A 21,122-nucleotide genomic window follows, 5' to 3' on the forward strand; every position below is an offset into this window, starting at 1 on the left:
ATAAAATATTGAAAACAAAATTGATTAATATTAATACAAAATTTGAATAGCGGTGCATATACAGGGGACTTTATGTTAAATCTTGACCAATTTCTAAGACTAAACTCAATGGAATATAACTGGAAGAAAATTAACAGGAGTTGAAAAGGAAAAGTTTTCAATCAATTTTAGTGCTATTTTTTTTTAATGATCAATGTTTTAGGGTAAATTTTCATACAAAGTTAATTAACAACTACAGTTTATTCTATTTTTTCAGTTTTTCTGCTGCTTTACTTAAATTTTTTCGCTCTTCCGAAGGATACACACACACGCATATATATATATATATATATATATATATATATATATATATATATATATATATATATATATATATATATAATACCAATTTGTTCTAACTATATTCTTTGTAAGCCTATGTCATGTATTGTGCGGTCTTGGAATTTATTTACGTCAAGCAATAAGATAGTACAGATAAGGAATTTCTGGCCAAAAAGTCCTGTTGGCTTTATTGCTTTTTCAGGTGAATTTGACTAATGGAAAACAATTTTCATTGAATTTGGCTTCTCCTGAAAAAAAAACCTCTTTAATTACATTTGATTTGTCTGTTGCCCCTAAAAAACCCGCTATAGGAATAGAAGCCGTCAGAAAACATCAAAGATTACGGGCGACTTTTGCTGAAAAAGCAATAATAAAGAAATGGTTTTAGAGAGTTATGAACCGGTTTTAGAGAGTTATGAACCGGTTTGTACTTTTTCTTGGAGAAGGAATATTGAGAGCCGACAGTGAGTAATAGGCCGTGGAGCTGAGACATAAAATGAGGTGATTGGTTGGGTAATAGATCCAGCGTACCTATGCTTTATATTAGAAGCTATGCCAAGCCTTTTGTATTTTGAGAGTTGTTCTTTAAGTTCTGATTCTACAACATCAGGAATAAATGTGCGAGATGATTCACTATAAACAAATGTAACACTTTCAAGTCCAAATATTTCTCTTTCAAATTCGATTAATTGTCGAAAAAATCCAAAATTTGGCTGAATTATGCTTCTTTTTGACTTGACAAAAAGGTATGCCTCTCTGAGATTTATTCTATAGAATTTCATTAAATACGCCAAAATAAATGTCGCTGAACGTGAGGCACCTGCCACACAATGGACTAAAACTCTTCCGCCGTTGTCAACAATCTCATTCATTTTGTCTAGAACATAATCGAAATGACGCCGAATATCAACGTAGACAGAATCCGATAATGGAATCTTAATGCACTGTAAACAGGGGATTGGCAGATGTGGCAGTTCAACGGCAGTACTGATGACACATGTTATCTCAAATTTACGAATGTTCGGAACTTTGACGGCACGTCCGCCTGATAAAAAGACGCCAGGAACTATCTCGTCGATACGCTCGAAGACGTTTGTTGACTTACTCTCTGTCATCTGTGAAAAAAAAAATTAAATAGAAAAATAGATCATAAATAAAAATAAAGTGAAAAATAAAATTTTCATTCGTCGGTTTCCACTGAGATTATTTCACGGAAGACTTTCATGTTAAGCTGAGGAATATAACTTTTTATCAAAGTAAGCAAAACAAGAGGGACCTATTTTATTTATTGTATTATCATTTTTTTAGATTTAATTCAAAAAAAAATATTTTTATTTCAGTCACTAAATTTGAACTTTTTAGCAACGATTCAAAGAAAAAAATATATATATAAAGCTATATATACACTAAGCTTAAAACTTTTTTTATAAGGTTTTAGAATTGTTGTAATCCCTTGTTAAAATAAATACAAGTAATTTTGAAATTACCAGCTTTTTGCGGTTTATGCAATTTAAAGTCTTTGTATATTGTTTCTTTTCAAAGATATTTAATTTTTAAAGCAACTTCAATTTCTATCAACGACTTCTACTAAGCTTCAAACTTCTGGTGTTATATTTTAAGGTTTTTGAATTGTTGTAGTCCCTTGTCAAAATATATACAAATATTTTTGCAATTACCAAACATTTGCTCTTTCCGCAATTTAATATCTTTTTATGCTGCGTCTGTTCACAGATATTTGATTATTGAAGCTAGTCTGATTTCTAACAACGATATGTACTAAGCTTCCAACTTTTGATTTTCGTTTTTTGAGCCTTCTTAGCCTACTGACATCATATAACTGGTTGCGTTCAAGAAGGTTTTCTTTTTTAAGATTTTTGAATTGTTGTAATTCCTTGTTAAATTATATACAACTATTTTTGCAATTGCCAGTTTTTTGCTCTTTACGCAACATAATGTCTTTTCATACTTCTGTGTTTTCAAAGATATTTGATTAAACAAGCTAGTCTGATTTTTAACAACGATATGTACTAAGCTTGAAACTGTTGGTTTTCTTTTTTAAGGTTTTTGAATTGTTGTAAACCCTTGTCAAAATAGAAAATCATCATATGCAATAATTGCAAATTTTCGTTTTTTGGGCCTTCCTACTTACATTATTTAACTCATTGCGTTCAAACAAGTAAGCTTAATCATGTAGCCAATTGATTTTATCAAACAAGAAAATAAACTAATCTTAAATTTTCAGGTATTTTCTAGTGTGACTTAAAACATTAAAATTATCACTCAGGTACCGTAAATATTTTTGCAGTTTACATAATAACTTTAGCGATTCTGAGCTGAACTTAAAAAAAAATTTCAACTTTTTTTATGTCTTAAAAAGACATTGCTGTTACTTATAAGAAAAGAAATTCGGTAATGATGTTTTTCTAACAGCGATTTAAACTAAGCTTCAAACTTTTAGTTTTCTTTTTTATGGTCTTTGAATTGCTGTAATCCCTTGCTAAAATACATATATACAACTATTTATGCAATTACCAGGCTTTTGCTCTTTACGCAATTTAATGTTTATTCATACTGTTGTCCATTAGAGATATTTGATTATAACACCAAGTCCGATTTCTAACAACAATTTCTACTAAGCTTCGAACTTTTGGCTTTCTTTTTTAAGGTTTTTGAATTGTTGTAATCCCTTGTCAAAATGTATGTAAATGATTTTGCAATTACCAGTTTTTTCTTTCTTTAAACAATTTAATATAAACTTCTCCATACATGAAAATCTTAAATTTTTCCACATAAGAGTAACAACTGTGACAATGTCATTGTAATAATGATGTATATAAAAATGACGTCATTCACATAAATATTTTTTCTCCAAAATTAAGGCGAATTTTATCAAACTTCTGACCTATTTAGATCGTTTTTTAGGCCAGAATATCCCAGGATGCCTATTTTCCAAATATATATATATATATATATATATATATATATATATATATATATATATATATATATATATATAGACTGTATGCATATATGTGTGTATATATCTATATATATTTAATTAGGCCTACATTAAGCAAGGCATAGGCCCATAGTTACTTACAGCTAACGATGCTTTGTTTAGATGCAACTATTACCATGTTACGGAACACTTATATTATATAATATTATAATGTATTATAATATTGTAATATAAAAATAATAGCGAGCTTTGTCCTGATTTTAGACATCATTGGCATAACAATTACGAAGATACATTCTTAAATTTAGATTACGAAGGACACCGAAGTAGGTACCAAGCCCTAATTTAAAGTCTGAAATTTATGAAGTTAAGAATTTAAGTAGGGTTTTCAACGGGAATTCCCTGAAATTCCAGGATTCCGATAAAATTCCACGAATAAAGCAAGCTACGGTGAGCTAAGATGAAATCAAGTGGAAATCCACGTGTTTGTAACATTTGCGTATTCTTGCTTTTGGATTTTCCAGCATTATAAAATTGCCTTGAGCGCCATCACTTGACAATTTCCTTAATCAACACACAAAATAGTGGGAGTAGTTCTAAGAAAACCATTGACTCAAAAATTGTTTACCCTTTTTAATGGTTTAAATTCTAGTCAGGTGGTATTTTACCTTCTGGCTTAAATTTTAAAACGAAAAATTAAATTTTAAATTTATCTTACGAAAGCAGGTTAAAGGTGTACACCGATGTACACGCTTTTTAACACGCGGCAATAGGCAAGTAATATTTCTTTTTATCTCTATTATGAAGCTAAATCTAGCAATAATTCATTTTTCTCCCGTCTCCAATACGATTTTTTTTTAAATTAAATAAAAAAACAAGTTTTTTAAACTGAAAGTAAGCAGCGACATTAAAACTTAAAACGAACAGAAATTATTCCCTCTGTGAAAGGGACTGTCCCCCCCTCAATGCCTCGTTCTTTACGCTAAAGTGTGACTCTTTCTCATAACTCTATTTTTTAAAACAATAAAAAACTTTAGTGTAAAGAGCGAGGCCTTGAGGAGGTGACAGCCCCTTTCATATACGGAATAATTTCTGTTCGTTTTAAGTTTTAATGTCGCTCCTTACTTTCAGTTAAAAAAACTTGTTTTTTTATTTAATTTCTGATCGTTTTTTAGTTAATGCAGCTTTTATTTTGGCTTACCGTCACTGAATAAGTAAAACAAAATTTGCATATTAATTTTACTTTTCTTGTGCTAAATGGCTTTCCAATAAACCAAAACCAATACTATACAGGAATACCGATACAGAAATTAATCCGTATATGAAAGGGGCTGTCCCCTCCTTAGCGCCACGCTCTTTACGCTAAATTTTTTTATTGTTTAAAAAATAGAGTTGTGAGAAAGTCAAACTTTAACGTAAAGAACGAGGCGTTGAGGAGGGGACAGCCCCCTTCATCTCCGGAATAATTTCTTGTCGTTTTAATTTTCAATGTCGTCCTTTCTTTCGTTTAAAATAAACTTTTTTTTTTTTATTTAATTTTTGAACGTTTTTTAATTAATTAAGGTTTTTATTTTGGCTCACCGTACATGAATAATTACAACACAATTTTCATATTAATTTTACTTTTATTAGGTTAAATGGCTTTCTCGAAACTTGATTAATTTTATTTACGAACGTTTTTATTAGCAATAAATATACGTAACTTACGAATTAACTTACATAACGAACTTCTACATTGATATATTCTTAATACGTATTATAAGGGAATTCGCCCCCTAGTCAATACCTTGCTCTTTAAGCTAAATTTCGAATTTTGTTCTTTAAAAATGACCCTTAATCACAAAGGCCGTTAATTAGAATAAATAGCTCTTATGAAAGTAGTAAAACATCTTTGGCTTAAAGAGGGAGGTATTGACTAGGGGGTGAACCCAATCATATACGTAATATTTTCTGTTCGTTTTGAGCTGTGATGTTGCTCCTTACTTTTAGTTGAAAAACTTTTTTTTTTTTATTTGATTTCTGGTCTTTTTTTTAAAGAATGCTGGGAAATCTGGCGCCCCCTTCATAGCAATGTCCCTTCCCCCCTGAAAGTTCCTTCATGGAAAGATCCTCCCACATAACCCCCAACCCACCCCCCCTCCCCCAATACCAGAAAAAATCCCCCCTGAAAACGTCTTTATACTTCCCAATAACCAATACCATATGTTAACATTGGGTAAAGTTCATAACTTTCAGCCCTCTCCCTGAGGACTTTGGGGAATTAAGTCATCCTTAAATACATAGTTATCACATTTTCGACCATGCTGAACAAAATGGCTATCTCAAAATTTAGATCGGATGACTTTGGCAAAAAAATGTGCGTTGAAGGGGGCCTAGTTGCCCTCCATTTTTTTCGGTCACTTTAAAAGGGCACTAAAACTTTTTTATTTCCGTTCGAATGAGCCCTCCCACGATATTCTAGGACCACTGGGTCGATACGATCACCCCTGGAAAAAAAAAAACAACAAATAAACACGCATCCGTGATCTTTCTTCTGGCAAAAAATGCAAAATTCCACATTTTCATAGATAGGAGCTTGAAACCTCTACAGTAGGGTTCTCTGATACTCTGAATATGATGATGTGATTTTCATTAAGATTCTATAAATTTTAGGGGGTCTTTCCCCTTTTTTTGAAAATCAGCCAAATTTTCTCAGGCGCGTAACTTTGGATGGGTATTACTAAACTTGATGAAAGTTATATATTTGAAATCAGCATTGAAATCTGATTCTTTTGATGAATCTATTGGTATCAAAAGCCCGTTTTCTAGAGTTTCGGTTACCATTGAGCCGGGTCGCTCCTTACTTACAGTTCGTTACCACGAACTGTTTGACCAGTAACAAACTAGTTCAATCGATCATGAGCTAACGAAAAAGTTTTCCCAGATAGAGGTAGAAGGTAGGGGGGGGGTAGATAAATGCTTCAGATAAATTTTGGTTTACTTACAATATTCACAAATATTTAAATTCATAGGTGTTTAGAAAGTATGTATAGAGATGGGTGAAAAGTAGGTTGCCCCACAATGGGGTGGTTGAGAAAAATTAGAACCTCTCGGAGGAGGGTAAAGAGGGGAGCTTGGAATAGACTGGGATGAAGGACGACCTTGCGCAGCTACGTTGGCCTAAGTCGGCTTGTTGGTGAAGTGAGTTGTTAGTAGTAGTCGTAGCTGTATTATACGCATTTAGATCTTCTAAGGGGGTAATTTTCCATCCCCTCTCAAACACAATATCTAGATACAAAAATTATTAAGAATACGTATCCTGGTGATTAGTTCGTGGGTCCCTCAAAAAATTAGATGAAACAAAGAAAACTTATGAACAAGATATATTGTTTTTCTTGAATTAAAGGTTACCATTATGTGGTGGAAAATTCAAGTTTTTTTCTGCATTTTCGGCATATCCACTATTTTTGCGTCCAAAATGCGTCATGTCTTTGAGTGCCGATAATACAGTTTCCACTGCGGACTTTTTTAAATTTGTCTCAAAAATATCAAACAAAATATGCACCTCAAAAATATGTTATGCCACTGAGTGTAAATTCTGCTATTGACTGGGTCTGCTATGGATTCTGCTATGGACTGGGTCAAATTGGCTTCAAATATATCCAGAATTGATAGCAAAAGTAATATTTGCCATTTCTTAATATTAATCAGAATTTACGGACCATCGCTATTAAAATACAAGGCTAAAAGTCAATCAACTGTTTTGACTTTAAAATCTCAAAAATGGGATTTGTAGACTTAATCAATTTGGCATCTAAGAGTAGCACTTCTACCTATGGTAGAAACACTGCTCTTAGGGACCGTTCGCGCTAGTGAATAAGGCGTATAATTCATAAAATTATGCGCCCTGTACGCGAAAATCTGTGGCAAAATTTGTATACGCTTCTCTCAGTGTGTTAAAAATTAATAGAAGTAAGTCCTATTTTTTGTGCTAAAAATTGTGCGTGGGCTATTCGAAGCCAACAGACAGCCGACTTTCGCATCAAGTGTGTGTTTAAGAGCGAAAAGAAGAAAAATCTAACATTTTATTTTGCCAAAAATGAGTTAATGAACTGGAACGTAGTTTTGGGAGTGTTTTTATTTATATTATGAGAAAGAGCGAGTACAGACTCTGCTAATGTAACAAAATGGCAGTTGTGCAAGCCACAATACCTTTAAACTTGCTGTGATTATTGAACACATTCGGTGTACAAATTTTTCAAATTATGAACGGGCGTGGAGAATAAGGATTATGCACGTACAGTTGATTTTTATTTTTTTACGCAAGCCTGGACGTTCCTTTAGATGCAGTGCTATACCTACTAGATCATCGCAGATAAATTATGGAAAATCTCCCACCTGAAAATCGAATTTTATTATTTCCTGGCGAATAATGATAATCCGATTGTGGTCGATTCCTTGCTAATTTTGGTCTTTTGGATTGACAAAAACTTGTTTAGGGTCATATAGCGTAAATATCAAACCTTGAACCATGATAATAAAAAAAAACTTGCTGTAAAAATGAAAATAAAAAGCGCCATTAAAACTAAGGGCGTTAAGTCACAATTGGGGCTCGTGAGAAGGAATCATGTTCAGAAAGCAAATCCTTAAATCATAATCTGCAGAAAAATTTGTAGTTAACACATTTTAAGGGCAATTCACTATAATTCACCCCCAACCCACTCCGTAGTATGCATATACCCCGTATTATATTTTCCCATGAGTTTTTCCATTCTTTGATTTCGCTTGGGTTAATTCAATTTACGGGTATTAAGTGGAAGCCACAGTGATACATGGCAAAATATATGGAAATGTATATTTTGAGCTGTTTATTTTCACATTGGGGGGGGGGGTTAAGTTAAAGTGGAAGCGGAATGAAAATGAGTTAACTACATTGTCTTTTATATGGCGAAATCAGTGTAGTTTGTTGTGGTGTTTTTTTTTATGATTTTTTTTTTTTCTTATATTGTTTTTGATGAATCCCAAATGCGAATTCTGCCCTTCGGGGCTTGATATATAAATTCCTTCAAATGAAAATCTCTTATCTCTTATACCTCCCGTGTTCCCCCCACCCTGGTTTTTCCAAGTACAAATTTGGAACTGGGTCGACTATTACTGAGCTTATAGAGGCACGCAACATACTCTTACTCCAAATCAATTAATCATCGCTACCAGGAATCGAACCACTCTGTCTATTCTCATTGACTAAGATAATTTAAGGTTAGTCCAATTAGTCATCTAGTTATTTAAGACAAATAACAAGGTCATTTTCCTTAATTGTATCTTGGAATAGTCTAAAATTATAGTACAAAAATGAAAAACAGCTTTACGATCGTATATACTAATAAATATCCATTATATCCTATGTAAGATTCGGAAACATATTAAAAAGCACCTTAAAATTCGCTAAGTGTCTTTCACCACATTTACGATTCTGATGCTGAATCGTTTCTGAGGAATTTAGGCTAAAGAAAACGAATTTTGTGGCCATGAGAACTCTTCCAATGCCAAATTCCTTAGCTTTTTCCAGTCAACGTCACTTCATTCGCAATTCAACTCTAATATGAACTTGCAACGTGGTTTATTAACCTTTTGTTTTGGAAAATATCGTTTTTTTTCTGTGTTTTAGTTTAAGTTTAGTCTGGTTTTTAAGTTTAAGTTTTTAAGTTCTTTTTAGTTGTTTTGTCCTTTAAGAGAAGACTCCGTTATCATTCCAAAATCCCATTATCAGTCATTCAAGAAAAAAAAATCGGTACTTGTGTATTACACCAACCACACTCAAGAAGTAAAGTTAGGTTAATCACAATGAAATATACTAAAATATGATGACAATGTAATACTATAGTGACAAAAGTATGGAAACTACAACAGAGAAATATAGAAAGCAGACCACCCAGAATGTACTATCTTAAATACATAGCCTAATCAACTTTATATATTAAATGTTTAAGTAAAATATACCTGCATACTACATTTATCTCACTCAGGCTAAATTGATTATCTCCGAGTGCAGACAGAGAATCCGGTTTATAAACAGATCCAGAACAACAGCATGGCCGGTATAATACACACGTACCAAAACATCCGTTGTTAGCCTTCGAACGCAGGGACGTACGCCGGGGGGGGGGCTCCAGGCCTGGCCCCTTCCGAAATCTCACGATTTTTTTTTCATTTTCCCACAATTTTCTGATTTTTCTCACAGAATAATGGGTTTGAAGGATTTGGGCCCCCCCCCGAAACAAATTGCCCCCCCCCCCCGAAACAAATTGCCCCCCCCCCCCCGAAACAAATTTCTGCGTACGTGCCTGTTCGAACGGACGTGATGTTACGACGCTGTATTTTTGAATTGTACACACAAATACATCCTCCAGAAAAAGGAGCTGGCTCAAAAATTACCGGAATTCATAATAAAATCCGTTTTTAGAGAAAATTATGTTTTCATTCGTAAATTCCAGTTATTATTCGAAAAAAATGTCGTTGTCAGCCTCCGCGTTGACATTGTAAGGCGCAGTATTTTTTAATTCTACTCGTATATATACCCTGCGTGAAAAAGAGCTGGCACGAATATTGTGGGAAATATGGAAAAAATTCAAATTTTGAAGAAATTCCGTTATCTTTCCAATACCCCCTTATCAGTCATTAAGAAAATTTGATATTAGCCTCCAATCGCAATCAATGATGCGAAGCTGTGTATTTACTTGCATATCTACCCTCCAGAAAAAGGACCTAGCACAAAAAATTTTAAGAAAATTTTGTTATCATGCAAAAGCTCCGTTATCCTTCAAAAAAAGACGTTATCAGCCTGCTTTCTTACGTAATGGTACAACACTGTGTTTTTTAATTGTACTCGCATACCTAGCACAAAAAATCTTTAACAAAATTTTGTTATCCTGCAAAAGTTCCGTTATCCTTCGAAAAAAAATTACGTTGTCAGCCTGCGTGATTTCTTAATGGTACAACACTGTGTTTTTTAATTGTACTTGCATACCTAGCACAAAAAATCTTTAACAAAATTTTTTTATCTTGCAAAAGTTCCGCTATCCTTCGAAATAAAATTACGTTGTCAGCCTGCGTGCTTTCGTAATGGTACAACACTGTGTTTTTTAATTGTACTCGCACATCTACCTCCAGAAAAAGGACTTAGCACAAACAATTTTTAGGAAAATTTTGTTATCATGCAAAAGTTTCGTTATTCTTCGAAAAAAAAATTACGTTATCAGCCTGCGTGTTTACGTAATGGTACAACACTGTGTTTTTTAATTGTACTCGCATATCTACCCTCCAGAAAAAGGACCTAGCACAAAAAGTTTTTAACAAAATTTTGTTATCATGCAAAATTTCCGTTATTCTTCGAAAAAATGACGTTATCAGCCTGCGTGCTTACGTAATGGTACAACACAGTGTTTTTGAATTGTACTCGCATATCTACCCTCCAGAAAAAGGACCTAGCACAAAAAATTTTTAAGAAAATTTTGTAATCATGCAAAAGTTTCGTTATTCTTCGAAAAAATGACGTTATCAGCCTGCGTGTTTACGTAATGGTACAACACTGTGTTTTTTAATTGTACTCGCATATCTACCCTCCAGAAAAAGGACCTAGCACAAAAAGTTTTTAACAAAATTTTGTTATCATGCAAAATTTCCGTTATTCTTCGAAAATAATGACGTTATCAACCTGCGTGCTTACGTAATGGTACAACACAGTGTTTTTGAATTGTACTCGCATATCTACCCTCCATAAAAATAAGCTGTTAAGTTACTGGAAACTTATAAAAAATAATTTAAAGAAAATTATGTTACCCGTCATTCGGAAAAAGGCCGTTATCAACGGTGATGTATTTTTGAACTGTATGATTGAATGGTCATCATTCCAATATTCAGTTACTCGTCATTCAAGAGAAAATATGCTATCAGTCTGCACACGCACATAATGGTACAAAGTTGTATTTTTAAGTTGTATTCGTATATCTACTCTACAGGAAAAGGAGCTGGCACAACGATTATAGGAAAATTAAGGTTTCTTTCCATAACCCAAACAAAACTAACAATTTTCCCAGCAGTCTAGTTTCTGCTGTCCAAATAAAAACTGTTGCTTAACAACGTTAGAATATCTCTACCAAATGGTGTCATTGTTGGGGAAAATCGTTCCAAAATTTCAAGAGCAATATTCAAAACTAGATAATGCAATAAAGCAGGCTGACTCGAGGACTATCTCTTCCATTTAGGATATTTTTAGCATATCTTTCCCCTGGCTGAGGTCCTCTTGGCCCTACAAACATTTTTGAAGTCTTACAAGCTTATTTCCAAGGTTGTGATTTTTAAGTCTTTCACCCAATTTTTCGAGCATTGTTCGCAAAGGTTTTTGTTAAATAACAATTCTATTTCCATCATCCAAACAAAACTGTGTTCTAACATTTAGAGAGTGAAAGAAAAACTTTAGGGTGGACACTGGTGAAAGTGTCAAGACGTGAAAAGGCCAAAATAATCAAGCGTTGGGTATTTTGTTTGGCCTTATAATAGGGCATATATATAATATAGGCCTTATAACAGGGCATGTATATAATATAGGCCTTATAATAGGGCACAGATACATATATATGTATATATATATATATATATATATATATATATATATATATATATATATATATATATATATATATATATATATATATATATATATATATGTGGTGTGGAGAAAACTTGCTAATAGGTCAATTGTCTTTGAGACTCTCAACCGATGCTAAGACTCGCAAAATCAAATTTTTTGTATGAAACATTCTTAAAAAGAATCTTGGAGGCAAAAACCGCTGATTAATTAGCTCTTTCAAAGAAATGTTACCTTTAATCCTGTAATATTGCTTATTATATTGTTTAGAACAATTATCCAGCTTTCTCCAAAACTTTCTACTTTCTTTAATGAGGTCTTCAGACGCCTCCCTGTCACTGCCGCTAGTGGTTTTTCATCTTTCCCCATCCCCTTCTTCGTCCCCATTTTTCATCCCATGTTAACTCGCCAAAGACCCAACTCCAAGTGCCCCATAATTTATTATCTCCCCTGCCTATGAGTAGGATCAATCCAAGCGGAGATGGGCAAACTCCCCATTTCACATTTTCTAACATACTTCACAGCCGAAGGCACATAATAAATGCTCAGTATGCAGCCAGTCTTCCATATTTATTAGTAAGCTTCTAGACAAAATCCTCAAGAGCCTAGACAACCCCGGCTACTGGATAAACCTCATAGTAATAGATCGGGAAAAAGCTTTCGACATGATCAACCACAGTAAACTCATCAAAAAGTTACTTACAAGGTATAGCATCACCCCTACCTTAGTTCGTATCATTGCCAGCTTTCTTTCGGATCGAAAGCAAAGCACTAAATATAAGAGCGCGTACTCAACCGAGGTTCAAATCTACTGTGGAGTGCCACGAGGAAAAATCCTTGGTCCTCTTTTGTTTCTTGTCATGGTCAACGAGCTGGCAGAGTCCTATCCAGAAATATGGAAGCACGTCGATGATCTGTCATTAATTAAAATTTGCGACTAGGACTCCCCAAGCAACCCATATGGTATCACCGAAGACATTAAGAACCAGGCTGTCGGCAACGACTTCCTTTGTGAAAATGGACAAATCCGTTGTACTTCCTATTTATTTCTTAAGGACCGAACCAACCTATTATCCTCCGCTACACCAACAGCAGATGGTGACCATAATAAACAAAAAATCGCGAAGAAAGGAAGAAAACGAGGACAATTAACAGCCAGTGAAAAAATTGAAAAATTATGCAAATATTTCGGTCAAGACCTCAGCTTGTCCGTCCTCAGTGCAGAATAAAACTGAAAAAAGTATAAAAACCAAACCTTTAAATAAAAACATCAAATTAAAATTGGATGACCATTTCTCTGTAACGGTGAAAGGGTAACTGAATAAAAAACACAAGTCTAAATGGCATTTCAGAATTTCATTTTGCGTAAAGCACTTTTAAAGGCTGATCGCTTTCCAGTTTGATTGTTATCGGAGACTCCATTCGGTTGCACAATATAACTTTGTGGATGTATGTAAAAACGATCAGAATTAATAATTTTGTCATAAATGGGACTTAGAAAAATTTCTCCAGTGTCTCTATTGAGAGCTACCATTTGGTGAATGTGCTTTTTTATTTCAACTGCCTCCCTGAAAACTTGCGTGAGACCTTTAACGGGGGCAACGATAGAGGCCTGGTCAAACAAAATGAAATGGTGTGGATTCTCGTACACATGTTGCGCCAAGGCGGAATCAAAAACCTCAGGCCTTTGGCGTAACCTCATTGCCTTGTCGATTGAGGACTTGTGCTCAGATAACCTCTCCCCCAATTGCTGTTGGGTTCTACCAACATAAAAAAAGCCACAAGAAAAAGGAATTCTATAAACACCACTACCCAGAATGGGGCTGGTTTTATCTTTGCCGTTGTTAAAAAAGTTCTGTGTCATATTTGAATTTTTAAAGGCGACGCTCAGGTTATGTTTTGTAAGGATTCTTTTCAATTTGTCACTCAATTTTGGAATGTAGGGTAGAACAGTGAAAAGTTTCTTATCATCCACCAATGGGACGGTATCTGTTGGGGCTTGTGAACCTGATGCACTCCCCTATGCCTTTTTTCCTCTTCTGTCTATAATGGTCTCAAGTAATTTTATAGGGTAGCCATTGCAAAATAAAATGTCCTTAATATAGTTCAATTCTGAGTCTATGTGAGGCTCTGAGCATATTCTTATTACTCGATCAACCAAAGAAATAACAACTCCTCTTTTTATGCAGGGAGAGTGGTTGGAGGAAAAATTCAAATACCTATCGTTATGCGTAGGCTTTATATAAATAGAAAATTCAAGGCCAGGAGACTTATTGAAAATTAAAACATCTAGGAAAGGAAGTTTGTGGTTATGTTCTAGTTCTATAGTGAACTGAAGGTTAGAGTCCAAAGTGTTTAGATGAGTTAAGAAGGAGTTAAGTGACTCTCCTCCATGCTCCCACAGAGAAATAACATCATCCACAACATCATCAATAACATCATCCATCATCCCCAAATATTTACATAATTTTTCAATTTTTTCACTGGCTGTTAATTGTCCTCGTTTTCTTCCTTTCTTTGCGATTTTTTGTTTATCATGATTAGCCAGTGTGGTCTCAGAAATTATTTGGTGACCATAATTAAGCTGCTAGGCGTCCATATTTCATCAGATATGAAGTGGGACAAAGAATTAGGAAGCAGAGCCAAACGTGGAAATATGGGTATCTTTGCTATGAATTTTCTATCCCGTTATGGTGTTCCTGTCGAGCATCTTTTGAGAGTCTATCTTTCTTTCATGAGACCTATCTTAGAATATTGTTGTCAAGTATGGCATTTCTCCCTTACTCATGACCAGTCGGAGACATTGGAGTGAGTTCAGTACCATGCCCTGCTTGTGGCGTCTAAATCTTCTAAAGTCCACTATATATCGCTCCTCCAAGAAATTAAATTCAACTTGTTACCTTGAAAAAAGAAGGCAACAACTTAGTCTCAACTTGGAAAAGGGTATCTTGGAAAATCTCAACCTCCGTGATATACTTCCTCCGGATTTTCCCATTGTAGACAAAGGTTGCAAGGGTCTGCTGCTGAACCTATACCAAAAATACAACCAGTATTTACAACCCATGCAAGATATGAAAAAAGTTTTGTGCCTGGGTGAGTTCACCTTTAAAACTTAGATGCCTAATTTTATATATAGATTTATGCTATTTTAGTTCCTGTCCTTTTAATTTTAACGACCGTGTAAGTATATTGAAAATTGTATTTGTTTTGACCGTGTCACTGAATGTGAAAATTGCATTTTGTATATGTAAACTTTTTGAATTATTTACTATTGTCTTGACGAAAAATTGTATTTTGTTTATTTTTTGATTAGACATTCAGCGTGTCCCCAGGTGGCGATAGGGGAACGCTCTAGAGATACGTAGGGTACCTCCATAGGAGGCACGGACCAAGAGGGGACCTTTTACCAGGGGGTCCATAACAGAAACTGGGGCACCCTTGCCCGGGGTCATAAATACAGGCAGAGGAGGAAGAAGGCCCCTTAAATGTACACTCAAAGGGGCCCACTGATTTGTCTACAAGTCCCCTGAGTTGCGAGCCTTCTCCCAGTAATGGGTTAAATTGCATGGTGATGCAGAACACCATCGCAGGAGGATCCTCTATAGGAGGACAACTGTGGCAGGGCGTAAGATCCAGATCTATGGACAACGGCCTCTGTCAAGGGCTGCCTCGACCTTTTCGGAGTACCTGCAAGACTGGGGACCTTGCGGTCAACTCTATTCCCACTTGAGGAGTGGCACCCCTCGAGGAAATTATAGCCTAGTAAACGACACAGCATTCGCACGGGATTCTGACTAATGGTCAATTTTTCTGTGCTTGGTATGTTTTGATGGCCGTTTTTGGGCTAAAAAACCTCTTCCTAGATAATTTTTCTACTATGGGTTACCTCCCCGCAGTAGCATAATATTTGTAGGCATAAATATATAATGAGTCGGAGGTAATAGGCTTGAGACTGTCTGTGCAGGATGCCGACTCTTGTTGATAGAAGAGTATCGCCAAGTGCTGAAAACCATGTTGTGACCAAGATGGGCCCAGGATTGCACAAACCCTCCATTCATGGAGGTCCCAGGGACTTCTTGCTGTCCGGATCTAAGCAGGCTTAAGCACATCGGTGTAGACTTGAGAATATATGTGATCCCCGTCCTGCACTGGTATCCGGGATCATTGCTTTTCCTGAGGCGAAAATAATTTCAATGATTTAAAGAACATGAAAATTGGAACTTGGAATGTTAAGACATTAAAAAATTACTATCGTATGGAAATTTTGACTGACGAATTCAGACGATTCGAATTGGATTTATTAGGAATTTCAGAAACTCATATCCCAGGGGTAGGAAGCATGAAATTAGGTGATATAAAATTTGTTTACTCGGGCAGGAAGGATGGGGTACATAGACAGGGCGTAGGGCTCATGATGAATAAGGAAGCTTCTAGGTCTTGTTTAGGCTGGGAAGGTATTAATAATAGAATACTAATTGCTCATTTTATGACTAGAAAGTTCAGGGTATCAGTTATAGTAGTATACGCCCCTGCAGAACCGACTGACGGAGATACTAGTAACTCTGAATTTTACTTACAGTTACAGGAGCAAATAGACAGGGTCCCAGGTAGAAATATGATGTTTTTACTGGGAGATTTTAACGCCCAGGTTGGTAGAAATAGGGATAGATGCTATTCCATCCTAAGTAAATTTGTTTTTAGAATAGAAAACAGTAATGGTTACAGACTGTTTCAATTTGTAGGTATAACATTCTAGTTATAACCAATACAGTGTTTGGTCATAAAATGGCTCATAAGTTAACATGGTATTCACGTGATGGTAAGACAGCAAACCTTATTGATTATGTTATAGCAAACCGAAGACTGGGTATATAGGAGTGCTGTTATTGATGTTAAAAGTAAAGATCACCATCTAATAGTGTCAAGGGTTAATTTAAAGCTGAAATAACGGAAGGGTAGCTCCCTCCCGGGAAGTTAAGATGTTGGTAGACTCCAGGATTTGAATTTGAGAGAAACTTTCCAGGAACAGTTGAATACTAAACTTGAGAGTTTAAAATTTGATATTGTGGAAGATGGTTGGAATAATTTTAGAAAAATAATTTGTGAAGTTCCTGAAGGAGTATTAGGGAAGAAAGCTAGAACTGCAGCTAAGAATATTAGTGAAAAAGCTTTATGTTTAATAGAAAGGAGAAAGGACTTGTACAAGAATTATCTGAGTGATAGATCGTATGAAAACAAAAGAAATATAAAGAAAGTAGAGAAAGCTTTAAAATATGAACTAAGGAGATGTGAAGTGGAGGACATGGATACAATTGCCGGGGATCTGGAAGATGCAGTTACACGGTATAATAGTAAAATATTGCACTGAAACTTTAACAAATTGAGAGGGAGTAGTCAATCCGGACTTGGCCCAGTTAAAGATAGGAATGGGGTCGGAATTAGCGATAAGGAAAAAACTAAAGAGAGACGGGACGAACATTTTGTGAATTTGCTTAACAGAGATAGAGCTGCAGGAAAAAATATAGAGGAAAATGAAAAAGTTTGTAATAACTTGTATGTGAAGGAAGCTTTGTTTTTTGAGGAGGAATTAGCAACAGTACTAAAAAGATTAAAAAATAATGAGGCTCCAGGTGCTGATAGGGTGGAAAATGAGTTCCTTAAATATGGTGGCTCTGAGGTTAGAAATAAGTTACTGAAGATTATGAATATGATTTTTGAAAAAGGGGAAGTTCCTAACGATTTTAGGAAAACCTTAATTAAGCCACTTTATAAGAAAGGTGACAAGAGTGAGTGTGGTAATTATCGAGGCATTAGTCTGGTCTCTGTAGGTAGTAAATTACTTAGTAATATGATACGTTTTAGACTGAGAGATGCCGTAGACAAATTTTTAAGAGAAGAGCAGTGCGGTTTTAGAAAAGGTAGAGGATGTGTCGACCAAATTATCACTCTTAGGCTAATAATTGAGAAGTGCCTGAGTTTTCAAAAACCTTAGGTTCTCAGTTTTCTAGATTATGAGCAAGCGTTCGATTCTGTTGATAGAAGATCTTTAGTAAAGGTTTTATTCTTGTCTGGTATACCAGGCAAATACATTAAAGTGATTAGTGCTCTGTACGAGAATAACACTGCTGCGGTTAACGTAGGAAATGAGGTTAGCAGCTGGTTTTGTATTAAATCCGGATTTAAGCAGGGTTGTGTTCCCCCTTTATATGCATCATTTTGATGGACTTTGTCTTAAGAAGAACTGGAAAGGCAATGGGATACCATGGAATCAAATGGGGAGGAAAAAGTCTCTTGGACTTGGAGTATGCTGATGATTTCAGCATCCTAGATGAAAGTGTGAGCAAAATGAATGAAGTTTTATGGGTTTTACGAGTTCAGGGTGCTAGAATTGGTTAAAATCCACTAAAGAGTGAGTAAAAATCCAATAATGATAATATTAATGGCTGCTTATTAGATTTTGCATGTTGTCATTTTTTTTTTTTTTTTTTTTTGTTTTTTTTTTGTTTTTTTTTTTTTCCCTCCTTTCACGTTATTATTTTTTTTTTTTTTGCTCTCGTTTCTTTTAAATTATTATGTGTTACGCAGTAATTTGGTAATTTTTGATTTATATATTGTCTTGTGTCGCATTTTTTGTGTTTTTCCTCGTGATACTCCACGTATTGTACCTCTGTATAGTGTGGGTTAAAAATAAATAATAATAATAATAAGGCTAGGAATAAGTGAAGATGAAAAGGTGACGTTGGTTAATGAAAAGATTGATCAGGTGGAAAGCTTCACTTACCTTGGTAGTATTATTAGTAAAGATGGTGGGAGCAGTGAAGATGTTAAAAATAGAATAGCCAAGACTCAGGGTGTTTTTTTGCAGTTAAAAAAAAGTCTGGAAGAATAGGAAGATAAGTCTACAAACCAAGATTAGAATATTAGAAGCTACAGTGATGACAGTGGTCATATATTGCTCTGAAGCATGGACGCTCCGAAAAGCGGATGAAGATTTGCAAAATGTCTTCCAGAGAAATTCCTTAAGGATTTTTCTGGGTACCCGGCTGACTGACCGTATTTCATACAATAGGCTATACGAAAAATGCGGTTCAATACCGTTCTTTAGGGCTATAATGAAAGAAAGGTTGAGGTAGCTAGGACACGTTGTGCGGATGAAGGATGACAGATTGCCGAAGATTGTTCTTTTCGGCCAACCATCTTGGGCTAAACAGAAAGCAGGCCGTCCCTGTCTTGGGTGGGAGGACGTCATAAAGAAAAATTTAAAGGAAATGGGAACTTCGTGGGCGAGTGTAAAAAGGGAGGCTTTGAATAGATTGGGTTGGAGGAGGAGTGTGCGTAGCTGTGTTGGCCTCAGGCGGCTTGGTGCTGCGGTGAGTTGTTAGTAGTAGTAGTAGTAAAGCTAATAATGAATAAAATTGCTTTGAAGCTGAAAAATTGAAGCTTTGAATATATTGTGATGGAGATGCAGCTTGAGCAGCTCTGATGTCCTCAGGAGGTATGGCGCTGCAGTAAATTGTCAGTAGTAGATGCAGTAGTATATATCTACTGAATTTTCTCCAGCCAGTTTTTCCTAAATTATATTTTATATTTTGATTAGAAACCCTGTTATTCAACAGTACCTACAATAGTTAAAGAAAATGCAAAGCTAATAATGAATAAAAATTGATAATGAAGAACTGTATAAAGCTATATCCGCTTTTATCTGTGCTTAAATAGCCTTTTTAAACGAAAATATATTATTAGTATATAAGTAAATATCGAGAGAAAGTCGTCTAAACACATTTATATTATTTTTTCTAGTTTTGACTTTTTTCTTTATTTTTTATCATTTATCTTTGTTGTTATTTCGTGCTTTTATTTGATTTATCTGTTCGAATATCCTCGAATATTATTTCTCTGTTTTCTTTTTTTTTTATCTCATTTCAGGTAATCATCATAAGCAGCGCAATAGCGCTGCCTAAGTAAATAACAATGTTGGCACAATGTATTATTATTTTTTTTGGTTTTGGCCAGGACACTTCATATCGAAAGACTTGTCGTAGAAACTTCGTTTCTAAGAAGGGCTCATCGAATTGGAATCATTTAATTGGAAATTGGAATGGCTAGTGTTCATTTTAATAATCAAAAGTGATTGGAAGGCAACTAACCCACCATTTTCCACGCCCACCATTTTTCCAAACACATCCAATCAAAATTTTGAGATAGCCATTTTGTTCAATGTAGTTGATTTCCAAATAGAAATTATGTTTTTGAGGAGGATAATCCCCCCACAGCCCTCAGGGCAAGGGTTGTAAGTTTTGCCCTGAGAGCATATAAGGTTTTTATAGAAAGCTTTGTCGTAGAAACTTCAAGAAGGACTTATTCGATTGGAAATTCAAAGGGCTAGTGCCCTTTTTGATAGTCAAAAGCGATGTGATGGCAACTAACCCCCCTCCCACCCTCACCTTTTCCACAAACACATCCAATCAAAATTTTGAGATAGCCATTTTGTTCAACGTTGTTGAAAGCTCAGGAAATTGGGTCTTTGAGGATGACAGCCCCCCCCAGCCCTCAAGGCAAGGGTTGTAAGTTATGTCCTGGGGGCATATAAGGTTTTTATAGAAAGTGTTGTCGTAGAAACTTCAAAAAGGGCTCATTTGATTAGAAATTGAAATGTCTAGTGCCTTTTTTAACAGTCGAAAGTGATTGGAAGGCAACTTACACCCCTTCCACACGCACGATTTATCCAAAAACATCCAAATTTTCCACAATCAAAATTTTGAGATAGCCGTTTTGTTCAGCGCAGGTGAAAGTTCTTGAAACTATATCTTTAAGCAGGACACTCCCCCCACAGTCTTCAGGGCAAGGGTTATAAGTTATGCCCTAGGGGTATATAAGGTTTTCTTGAAAGCTTTGTCGTAGAAACTTGAAAAAGGACTCATTCGATTGGAAATTCAAAGGGCTAGTGCCCTTTTTAATAGTCGAAAGTGATGGAGGACAACTAACGCCCCTCTCACGCCTACCGTTTCCCCAAACACATCCAATTAAAATTTTTAGATATCTATTTTGTTCAACGTAGTTGAAAGTTTTGGAAATTAGGTTCTTAAGGATGACAACCCCCGCCCACAGCCCTCAGGGCAAGGGTTGTAAGTTATTCCCTGGGGACATATAAGGCTCTTATAGATATCGTTGTCGTAGAAAATTTAAAAAGGGCTCATTTGATTGGAAATTGAAATG

At 35.2% G+C, this 21,122-nt stretch overlaps 1 protein-coding gene across 1 annotated transcript; it reads right to left on the reverse strand.

Moving 5' to 3' along the window:
• Nucleotides 1–359: 359 nt before the first annotated feature.
• LOC148939745 (dual specificity protein phosphatase 14-like) lies at nt 360–8,730 on the reverse strand. Its single transcript, XM_089105898.1, has 2 exons — nt 8,694–8,730; nt 360–1,436 (listed from the first exon to the last, which is right to left on the reverse strand). Exon 2 carries the CDS (start codon nt 1,434–1,436, stop codon nt 735–737), a length of 702 nt encoding a protein of 233 aa, XP_088962024.1. The 5' UTR covers nt 8,694–8,730; the 3' UTR covers nt 360–734.
• Nucleotides 8,731–21,122: the final 12,392 nt, after the last annotated feature.

Source organism: Artemia sp. Qi Xiang Cuo, chromosome 20 (genome assembly GCF_049724085.1).
Source record: "Artemia sp. Qi Xiang Cuo chromosome 20, ASM4972408v1, whole genome shotgun sequence".
NCBI classification, from domain to species: Eukaryota; Metazoa; Arthropoda; class Branchiopoda; order Anostraca; family Artemiidae; genus Artemia; species Artemia sp. Qi Xiang Cuo.